At 34.2% G+C, this 11,639-nt stretch overlaps 1 protein-coding gene across 3 annotated transcripts; it reads right to left on the bottom strand.

The window, feature by feature from the left end:
• Positions 1–965: 965 nt before the first annotated feature.
• On the bottom strand, positions 966–5,079 carry LOC118750103 (protein ALP1-like). Of its 3 annotated transcripts, none has more exons than XM_036484839.1 (4): positions 4,841–5,079; positions 4,383–4,782; positions 4,216–4,318; positions 966–1,209 (listed from the first exon to the last, which is right to left on the bottom strand). In XM_036484839.1, the coding sequence occupies exons 1-4, from the start codon at positions 5,063–5,065 to the stop codon at positions 1,191–1,193; spliced, it is 747 nt and encodes a 248-aa protein (XP_036340732.1). In that variant the 5' UTR covers positions 5,066–5,079; the 3' UTR covers positions 966–1,190. The 3 variants fall into 3 exon arrangements, with proteins under 3 accessions (XP_036340732.1, XP_036340733.1, XP_036340731.1); XM_036484838.1 differs by lacking the exon at positions 966–1,209 and adding an exon at positions 3,965–4,154; XM_036484840.1 differs by lacking the exons at positions 4,216–4,318; positions 4,383–4,782; positions 4,841–5,079 and adding an exon at positions 3,618–3,948 and having other exon boundaries at positions 1,005–1,209.
• Positions 5,080–11,639: the final 6,560 nt, after the last annotated feature.

Consider the following 11,639-nt stretch of genomic DNA (forward strand, 5'->3'; position numbering starts at 1 on the left):
GTTCGCTTTCTTCCTTTTCAGGACGACATCTCAAGGAAAGGCCATAACTGGAAACGACAGCAACACGAAGCCTAATGTTAGCGCCACATTCTAAAATAATATAATACGCAAATGCATACAGCCGTAGCGCCAAACCGCCACACACTCAATATTATGGCGTAGAATACACTGCAGGCCGCACTATTCAGTACGCCCTTGCAGGGGGGCGATTGTAATGAAGGAGCACCCTAACACCTCTGCTTTTCAACTTTCTTGGTACTGCAAAAAGAAAGTGGAGAAAAGAAAAACATTCCAAATTCAACAGTCACCGCGCGCACACGGGAAAACGGCCACCGGAAGTTTAACGGAAACAAATATAGCTTTGTATACATATGTTCTTATACGTATTTTAGTTATTAAAAATAAAAATATTTATAACGTTTAAAATATAAACTGCGAGTGGTTTTATTTAAAGGGAACGCGAGAAAATCCTTGTCGCGTTGCCAATTATATTTCTAATGTTATCTTCTAATATAATAATAATACATTTCAGCAAAATGTTAAGATTTACGTGAGCTGGACCGATTTAAAAATACCTTCCAAACTGGAGTTTTTTATAAATAAAAATTGTTTCAAAAAGGTTTTTTTTTTTTAAAAATCTCCTGAGATGACAAATCATGCTAAGCTTAAAAAATTTATATAAAAATATACAAACAATTTTTCATGGGAATCATAATGACATTTTTTATGCTGTTTTTTTTTAACTGTTTTCAAAGATTTGTTTAAGAAAAGAATGATTCCGTTGATCATTTTTTTTAAATATTTCTATGCAAATTTTTTAAGCTTAAATTGTTTTGTTATCTGAGGTGATTTTTTGCAGAAAAATACTTAAAAATATTGTTTTTATTCACAAAAAACACACTTTTTGGAGGTATTCTCAAATCGGTCCAGCTCACGTAAATCCTAATATTTTTTCGAAATATTTTGGGGCAAGTCTTAAAATAAAATAGATTTTATAATTTCAATGGGAAAAAAGTACCGATTTTTTTATGAAGAGTGATGTAGTATAATGTACATATGTATGTACTTTTTAAATTACAGATAATAGTGAAATGGTGGCACTATCTATAGAGACATCATCGGGCGATCTTTATGAATGTGGTGTTTCTCCCACTTCGCTTTCCGATTGTGCAACCCCAACACCGTCGACATCAGCAGCTGCCCGTGCATCTGGAAAGAAAAATTTTCAAAAGAAATTTTTAGAAAAACTAGATAAAATTGAAAAGGAAATGGAAAAATGTAGTAAAGATTTGAGAGAAAGTGATATAGATTTAAGAGAAACCAGTAAAGCATTTTTAAAAAATGAAATGATAAGAACTCAAATTTTAGATGAATACGTTAATGATAACAAACAAGTAAATAAGGCAATCATTGAATTTTTACAAAAGAAATAAGTATTGATATTTATACTACTTTTTTAATAGTTGAAGTGAGTTCTTGCTTTTGCATATAAATGAATTAATTTTTTGTTCTAGTAAACACAATATGTGGACAGTGAATTGCGAACGAAACTCGGATGTTTATTTTTCAAGTTTACCATATTTTTTAACAATGAAAACAAAGTTAATTCAATAATATAGACCATATAAATTAAAGGTTAAAACTTTGTGCGAAATTCGTTAATTAACAAAATTCAAAAATGTCAAAATCTCAAACTTTTTATCAGTTTCCAAAAAGATTTTGAATATGCATAGCTCATTCAAAGGTGCACTTTTTTATACTGAAATTATTTGAGCTAAAAAACTTCCCAGCATTATCTAGAAATTCTGATTAAAAAGTTAGAGATTTTGATATTTTTGATTTCTGTTAATTAACGAATTTTGAACAGAGTTTGAAGCTTTGATTAACATATCGTTGGCTTAGTTCGCAAACGTGCTAAGTCCACTTTTTATGTAAATTGAGATTTTGATGCAGTAAGATAGCATAACTGAAAATACATCATTACCAAAAAAGAAAATTACCGTAATGTCGTTTTTACTTGTTGTTATGCATTGGTACGCATATGTGCTAAGTCCAAAAAATCAAAAAAATATATATACACGCCTGTCCGTGTACACTCGTGTAATTCGAGATATCTCAGCGAAATTTGGTATGTAGCTTGCCCTTTATCCAAGGTAAGTTGGTATTAAAAATGGGCGAATCTGAATGTAACCACGCCCATTTCCGATATAAAGGTATTTTCTAACGATGCAAAAACTACGATATTTCAGTAAATATTGGATGCAAATTGTTCAAAATTAGTATGTGAAGTAGATTTTTTGTAAAAAATATTATTGTGCAATTTTTGGAAAATGGGCGTGACCCCGCCCACCAATTATGAAATGCAGCATCTCAGTAGCCCATTCACCAAACTCGGTACGAGCCTTATTTAGGGTCTAGCTAAGAAATCTTTTGAAAATCTAATTCACTTAAAATCGATGATCGCGATAACCACTCAGCAGAAAATTATATTATGATACATTTTTGGATAATGGGCATGGCGCCGCCCACTTATGACCACAAATTTGTAACTTGGTAACCGATTTATCAATTTCTACCAAACTCTGTGCACTTAATAAACCTGGTACGGAAAAGCAATTCGTTGAAAATTATTCAAATCGGACCAAAATTACATTCGCTTCCCGTATATCTAACGATAAATTTCAGATCTTTTAACAATAAATAAGACTGCGTGACACCGCCCAATTTATGACTACAAGGTGTATTTCGGTAGCCACTTTAGCGATTTCTACTAAACGTGGTTCAATTATTTCATTGAGTTTAACTCAGGATATTATCGAAAACGTTTGAAATCGGGAAAAAGACCCTGCTTACGACAGTATTTGATACCTGTGCCGGGTTTCGCCCAAACTTTACCTCTTTACTTGCTTTTAATTATTTTCCTTTATAAATGGTACATAAATTTACGACTTAAAATAGTTATTTTTGTTAATAGCAATGAAATAAAACTGTATTACGTTATAATTCATTTTAAAACAATAAAATATATTTAAAGTAAACAATTAAAATCTTTTAACAATAAAAAATAATGGAAAAAGAGGTTCATAGAAAATGTGCTAAGTCCACATTAAAAGAATAAAATCTTAAAGAGAAAATGTAGTAAGTCCTAAAAGGGCCTATAAGTCTGCAACAGCTTTATTTTGAAATTGGCCGATTATTGGTACTAAAACAAGACGAAGTAAGGAATAAAACTGCATTTACAGATTAGAAAAATATTGACAACAAAAAAAGTTAGACGGTTTTTTGTCCCTCCTGAAAAATAAAAAATAATGGACTTAGCACGTTTACGCACTAAGCCAACGATATAAGGTCTATGTTATTAAGTTTGCTGTATTTATATTAAAAAATTAAAAAAAACTGATAAACTTTGTAATATTAACATCCGAGATCCGTTCGTAATTCATTGGCTATGTTTTTGTTGATACAATTACTTGTAGTTAAGTTTTGGTTTTTACAATGAGTTGAATTGGGTTTTTGTTTTATTATTTTAATATACTGAAGTATTATTTTGTAACAAAAGACTGAATTAATAAAGTATTTATTAAAAAAAAATACCAGTTAAAATTAGCTCTACTTACAAAAAAAGGTAGCTAGACTATTTCGAATTATTTCTGCACTATTTTGACGATCGTTGACAGACATTTCTTGTTGTGGATATTGACGATTCCTTTCTATATCCTGCAAAGCGGACATCCATTATCGTTAATGTTGTCATTTCTTTCGTTTAAGAAGTTGTGCAGAACACAGCATGCTTTGATAATAGCATTCGTATTTTCGACTTTATTGTCTATACCTTTGCCTATTCGTCGGAATAGGGCCTTAAGATGACCAAAGGCATTTTCAACAACCCTTCGCACTTTCGAAAGCGAATAGTTAAAACTTTTTCCCCTTTCATTTTGCATTATTTGGAATGCATAAGGCTTCATCAATATTTTGCGAAACGAAAAGCTGAGTCTCCTACTATGAAAACCGGCACATCAACATCTAAAATAGTTCTACTCATTTCGTGAAGGTGAGAACACTGTTCTAATTGCGCCTTCAGCGTTGGTGACTCAAAAATTTGGGAATCGTTACACCGTCCTGGACTACCAACATTGATATAAACAAATCGGTATCTAAAAATTCATATGTATGTATATGATGTATCGTCCTCATAACTAAAATAAATGGTCGTACCTTGCATCAACTAACGCGAGTAGGATGGTGGAATACCACCCTTTGTAATTATGATAGTCCGTGGCATCTTGTCTAGGAGGATGAATCTCAATATGACAACCGTCTGCAAGGTTTAATTAAAAAGTTATTGACACATACATTGGTACAAAAACGTAGATTTATCCCACCAATTGCTCCCATGCACTGAGGAAAGCCAATAATTTCGAATCCCTGGACTAATTCGGCAATTTTTTGTCTCGTCAATGGAAAAGTTGGCATGAAAGTTGGACTTAAAACCTTCCAAGTCTGAATACAAAACTCCTTAACTATTCCACATACAGCGGACTTTCCAACTCCAAACGTGTTTCCTATGGTGCGATATTCTGCCGATGATCCCAATGCATACAAAGCAATGGCTACCCGTTTGTGTAAAGTGATAGCCTTACGTAAAGGGGTATCCTCTTTTTCCAACACTCTTAAATATCCACACAGCTCAAGGAACGTACTTATCTTCATTTTAAAATTGCTCTTAAAGAACACGCCACCATTCACTTGACAGTCTACTTCCCAAAACGTTTGGGAACGTTCCTTTGGAAATGAAAAATTGTTAATAAACCTTAGTATAGAGGTGCACAAGCATACTAACTTTTCTCCAATATAATCGGGATTGCTTAGAAAGGTATTGAGCAGACGACAACAACAAAAAATATTGTTTCCTCAACAAAAACATCTTTTTAATAATAGTAGAACGCCGCTTCTGCAATAGATGCAAATACTTTCTGCTGGTGGATGCATTTTGAAATATTGGCAATGCGTTTAACTGCTTTTTAAAGGCTAATATTTCCAGAAGCTTTCTCTTTTGATCACTCATCTAAAATCTAAAAAATTACCTCAAACAACTCAGAATATAAAAATATACGCAATTAGTCACATTCGCGATCTCTTTTGGTTAAATAAAAAATAACACGGGGTTGCTACAAAGCTGTCAAGACAAATAAAGAATCGCGTGTATGAACGCACTTAATTTAGTGAGGTATTTTAATCGAAACTAAGTATTTTATGTTGGTAATGTGAACATAGTTTAAGGTATCACTCTAATGAGTACTTGTACTCAAAAGACTGAAAGTATCGATACCTACTCAGTATCGGCAAAGTATCGAGTACTTACTTGAATTGTTTTCATCTTCTCTTTCGAGAGATACTTTCCCTTTTTTGTTGTAAAAGGTTTATGATTACGTCTTATCATGGTTTAAAACATTGTATGTCAAAATCGAATAAAAAGTCAATAACGTTGCAGGTATAGAAAACGTATATATTTAAGTTATTTAGTAAGAATACAAAATAATTATTAATTAATATTTGTGGCACATTACCAAGGAACAGTATTGGTCATAATTTTTTCAGTCATATGAGTGTATAGGTCACCCAACATGGATAAGTTTTGGATTTTTATTTTCAAATTAGTTTTTGGGAACACTGACACATACGTGGCTCGCAATTCCAGCATGGCATCAATGTTTTAATTTAGTGAAAAGGAAAGAAGACAAGTTTTGTTTTAATTAATAATATGGTTGCTAAGTTTTTATTGAAAGTGTTTGGTTTTCGGAGAATATTTTACAATATTACCTTGTGTGAGATGAAGGGTGGTGGGTGAAAGACGTCCGTGCTTGATAGTGATAAAAAAGGAATGAACGCGCTCTTTTATAAAAGGTTTAGCGGCACCCTCAAACAGCGAACTGTATTGAGGGGAAATTAAGCTAATTTGTCTATATTAGTGGTATTCATCTAAACCGATAACTTTATCAAGCAGATAATCTTATAAGTTTATGCACTCTGTTACATGAACGACCCACTTTCTCTTTTCGTTTACACATGCGACAATAGTCGTGTTTTCTTTGGTTATAAAGCGCAGGGCCACTAACTTTATACTACTAGCACGGGGATAAAGAAATTATAGAAACTACCTCACTAAATTGGAAAAAATTATATTTACGAGATATCTATTTAAATAAATGTACATATAACATAAAGGCTATTTATTTCAAGCAAGTTATAAGAAACAATGACAGAATGTCTGTTTGTGCATGAATTCATTTGTCACGGCTACCAAACTTTGCGAATTATCAGTGAAACAAAACAAACAACGGGATAATAATTGAACCAGATCTCTATCAGGAGCATATCGTTGTTGAATTTGCGTGCAAAATTTGTATGCGGATCCCGATTATTGCCTAAGAAAACATAGCTAGAGTTGCGACAGAGTTGCATTGTCTTCAGTTTATCAAGTTTATTCAGTTAAACTCTGGATAAATTTATCAGAAATGTGTAAACGAGTTTCCATACAAATTTTGACAGTTCATTTATAAGGTTTACACAATTATAAGTTTATACGGTTTACAATGCATTTATGAGGCTTGATGAATACCCTTATTAAGTATTTGGCGGGAAATATAATGCAAAGGGTGTATGTGCATATTCGTATGCATGCACATATATGTGTATGTGTGTGCGTTTATATATTAGGGTGGTTCATCCTTTTAAAGTTTGGTTTAGGCTTATGGCCTAAACATGCCGGCCCCCTTGCTATAAGCAACATCGGTTGGGCCATTCAACCACCACACCTACATTAACAAATAAACTAAAAAAAATAAATATAAAATTGTATTCGGCTTCCTAGATATTGGAAAAAGAAGGTTAGTACGAAAGGACGTGGTTAAACATTTCTTTGCACATATGTGTATAATAAATTCAAGCAGTAAGTAGCTGGCGAGGCCGAGTCTCCAGTCTACCGTGATGCTGTATTTGAAAAAATTATAGCGGTTATAATTTTTTGAGCGTGGTCGGAAAGGCCGAGATTCCGATCCCCGTTGCGCTATTTGCTTGTACTAACTTGGGTCGGAAAGCCCAAGTTTCCGATCCCATGATGTGATCTGGCGGAATGCCTGAGTTTCCGCTCCGAGTCTTTCGTTTATGTATATCCATATACATATTTTTTGTTATTATTATTATTGGTTGTTTGGGTGGCCATTAACAATGACATTTGGTTATAATTATTGTATTTTCTATAATCCAAAGTTTAAATTCAATTGTTTAATTATACAAATTTTATGTTATGATTGGCGGATGGGAGCGATACTGTGTGATCCGCATAATATTGCATAAGGATTTGTATACAAGTGTGCAGGGTACTTTAATTCATGAACCGATACATTGGCGCGTATTCATAGTCCAGCAACTAATGCTTGAAACACAATACCCGGCGAACGGCAAATTTCGCCAGGCAGAGCGATGCCGACGATCATCTTTCGCCCAGCTAATTCGCTTACTGAAACACAAGTGGAGCGGTATCGAGCGGTTCGAATGCTGTCAGCTGATAAGGTGACCATGTTTCAAGAAGGAAGCTTTTACAACGAAGAGGGAAAATATCAGCAAGAAGAAGTTTAAAATATAGGAATAGTCTTTAAATATAACTATTAGTAAACTTACGTTTTACTAGATTAATCTCTGATAGAAAAATCTAAGGTATATTATTTTACTTTTAAACAAAAATTACGATAATTTTTAAGGTATGGTCATCATGGCCTTTTTTTGTAGTTGCCGTTGACCGCGGCGATAGAAATAAATCTAACGTCGCGAACAGTCGTCGAGCAAACTTCGTCGTTTGCTTTGGTTGTGCGCGTTCTCATATAAATCAGTGTGTTTTAATTATCTCGGCAAACATTCGCGACGAAAAATTTGCCGTTCGCCGGTGTTGTGCTTCAGCTTTAAGTCGAAACTAACAAAGTTGCAACTTAAATTTAAGTACCAACTTAAAATTTACCTCTATTCATTGTCGCATTTCAGACTTCTACTAAGTAGTTTCGACTTAGTTTACGATATAGCAAAACGTGTGTGAAAATCTACCGATTTTTCTTTACGATATTTTGGAAAAATTACATTTTTATTAAATAATATCAAGTTTGATCATCCGTTTATGTAATTTTTATTTTCATTGCATGATTATGCAAAGGAATAAGGTATAATTTTCTTGTTAATTGTGTGAAATAGCCAGAACAACAGCAGTGATGTGAAGTCGATGTTTATCGAAAGCATGCTGTGAAACATACAAATAGTAGATATCTAAATGTTATGCACAAATTTACTTTAAAAGAACTAGCGTGAAACTGACTTATTATTTGTAAATTTATCTAAATTATTCCAATTATAAAATTGTGATGTAGCTTTATTCGAATTGTAATACGCATTTAATTTCATCTTCCGATTAAAATGGATCGATCTTTGTAAATTTTAATTGGAGATTATTCAATATTATCAAAATCACCCTCTACCAACTTAATTTTTACATATTTCGCCTGTTTTCCCTTAATTTGATAAAGTACTTCTTCCTAGTTACGACTTAGTTGCAGCTGCAGCCGAAACTAAATTTTAAGTTGGTACTTAGCCAGAAAAGTCGAAACTAAGGCGACTACGAATAGCTTTAGTTGTGACTTAGGGCCGGTCACTCAATGTCTGGTTAACACTAATCTGCGGTTAAACATCGTTATCGACGTTACCGACTCCCTGTTGTATGCAGACCAGACATTGAGTAACCGGTCCTTAGAATAGTTTCGACTTAGGGCCGGTTACTCAATGTATGGTTAACACTAATCTGTTGTATGCAGACCAGACATTGAGTAACCGGCCCTTAGAATAGTTTCGACTTAGGGCCGGTTACTCAATGTATGGTTAACACTAATCTGCGGTTAAACATCGTTATCGACGACTTCGACTCCATTCATATAACAGGGAGTCGGTAACGTCGATAACTATGTTTAACCGGAGATTAGTGTTAACTAGACATTGAGTAACCGGGCCTAAGTCACAACTAAAGCTATTCATAGTCGCCTTAGTTTCGACTTTTCTGGCTAAGTACCAACTTAAAATTTAGTTTCGGCTGCAGCTGCAACTAAGTCGTAACTAGAAAGAAGTACTTTATCAAATTAAGGGAAAACAGGCGAAATATGTAAAAATTAAAGGCCGTTTGCACCATGTCTAGTTAATTCTAAATCCCAGTTAAACATCTTTATCGACGTTATCGACACCCATCATATAACATGTGATCGATAAAGCAGTCGATGTGCTTAACTGAAGGATGTACCTCCAGTTAGCGTAAACTAGACATGGTGCAAACGGCCCTAAGTTGGTAGAAGGTGATTTTGATAATATTGAATAAATTCCAATTGAGATACTAAATATGACTATGAATATGCGCCATTGTTATCGATTGAGTGTTGCTATGTATTGTGGCGAATACTGCGGCAACACAAAGCGAACAACGAGAAATAGGCAGAATTTTCGAAGAATGACGTAGAATGTTCCACAAAGAGAAACGTCAAGTTGGATGAACCCTGCGAACAGCGAGAGAAAGAGAATGAGCGATAAACTTCAGAATGTTCTAGAGTTGCCATAAGTGCCAGCGCAGGTATATAAGGGCGCCGCAACCGCGAGGTGAGTTAGTGACAATTCAGCAAGCTACAAGTAAAGTGAGCGGAGAATTGAGTTGCGAATAAGCAAGCTATAAGTTTAATTGTGTTAACAAGTAGTAAAGCGTTGTTATTGCTTTAACAAGTATTGTAAGGTGTTTTTACTGTATTAGCAAGTATTGTAAATTGTTTGTTGTGCAATAAAGTTAATTGTACTACAATTCGGTCATCGTTAGCATTTATTTAACAATCCAGCGATACGAGCCGGAGTGTATTTGGGTAATCCCTCAAGGTTTCGAGGATAATCGTAACAGTATTAATAGAGTTGTTCCGATACTGTCATGTCCTCGATACCTGTACTCTTTTAAAATATCGAAGAAAAGTATCGATGCTACAAATGTATCGGACAGAAGTACTCGATACTTACTCGTATCGAACTCATCACAGCGTTCCGTAGAACTAATATAATAATTTCAGAAAATATTATATATGCAAATTCAAAGGGCCTGTGCATATTTATACGCATTTGAATATATTTATTAAACAAGTTTGATAAGTTTAATAAGAAAGTTGCGTTATCTGCCGCCGCGGCAATGCTACATCATGGGAAGAAAAAAATAAACAGTTCGAGCACTTTCCGATCGAAACTTACCAAAAGAGCAGCCATTAGTTTGATCGAGGACTTTTGGCCAAAACCTACCGAAAGAGTGGACGTAAATCTTGCAAAACGTAAAAATTTTACTAGTACGGGAACGCAGTCTTGACATTTTCTTCATTTCTGTATGCAATTTCAATTATTAAGGCGTTGTCAAAGTCCGATTCTCCAACTTATTTTATTAGCTTCATGCACGTTAAGGTTGGGTACAACTTAAGGTTTGAACGTGTTGCCAAAAATACTGTAGCACTTTATGTCACAACCAAAATTCTGAATAGGTGGAAAAACAAGTAAATACTCTAACCGCGTACTCGATACCCAACTAAGTACTTGTGGGAAAGATTGGAGTACCTAAAGTACTTAGTACTTGAAGAAAGTATCGAGTATTTACTCGTAGTTACTTGTATCGGAACAACACTATGTATTAAGGGCCAATTTCAGATGAGCCGTCCAAGTAAAGATTGTTGATTAACTTTAAAATTTCATTTTCAGATCATATGTATATTCAAACTGCCCCTACATGGCTGATATTGGTCATTTAAATATCGCTCTGAAACTCAACCCAAGTTGTGAATTAAATGTTCATTTGAGACTGGTCCTAAGAGTAATTGGTGTGTATATGATAATTAACACCATGACCTGCCACCAAAATAAAAATTTCCCTTTATTTAACATATGTGTGGTGGTGTGCCTTGCTGGTTGGACGATTGCGGTAGATGGCGCTCATCTTGACAGCTGTGCTCTACTAAGAGATGAAAAAATCACATTTTGCAATCGGTACTTAATTTTTCGTAATAATGTACCTACGTATATATATGTGCATAAAGAGAAAATATGGGTGTATACATTTTTATATTAGACCAACAACATTGCATCTGCTTAAATTTGATGTTGTACCTAAAGTACTTTCTACTTAAGCAGGGACTAAAGGTACCTACTTTGCCATCACTAGTTACAGTGCAGTGGCACATCACAAAATTTCTGAATGTAATAAATGTCATTCAACAAACTGCAACAACCACGAGGCCGTACAATAGTTGCGTTCCAGATGGTTCACGATTTGCAGGTTTTTACAGGAAGTCGTTCCAGGTGACCACCTCCCATAATTATTAATGGAGAAAACAGCTGTTCCTGCAAATCGTGAATTTCGTGAATATCGTGAAGCATCTGGAACGCAACTAATGTGTAAATGGCGAGTATAGTACAATTGTAGTATTGTAATTTTTTAATTGGTTATCTATTTCCAGGTTATATATTGCTATTGCCAACTTATTTTAATGTGCAGTCACCAAAGATTAAGTGTTGTTTGCTAACGCTGTTATCTCTAG

Source organism: Rhagoletis pomonella, unplaced genomic scaffold (assembly GCF_013731165.1).
Source record: "Rhagoletis pomonella isolate Grant_MI unplaced genomic scaffold, Rhpom_1.0 Rhpom_scaffold_00142, whole genome shotgun sequence".
Classification (NCBI taxonomy): Eukaryota; Metazoa; Arthropoda; class Insecta; order Diptera; family Tephritidae; genus Rhagoletis; species Rhagoletis pomonella.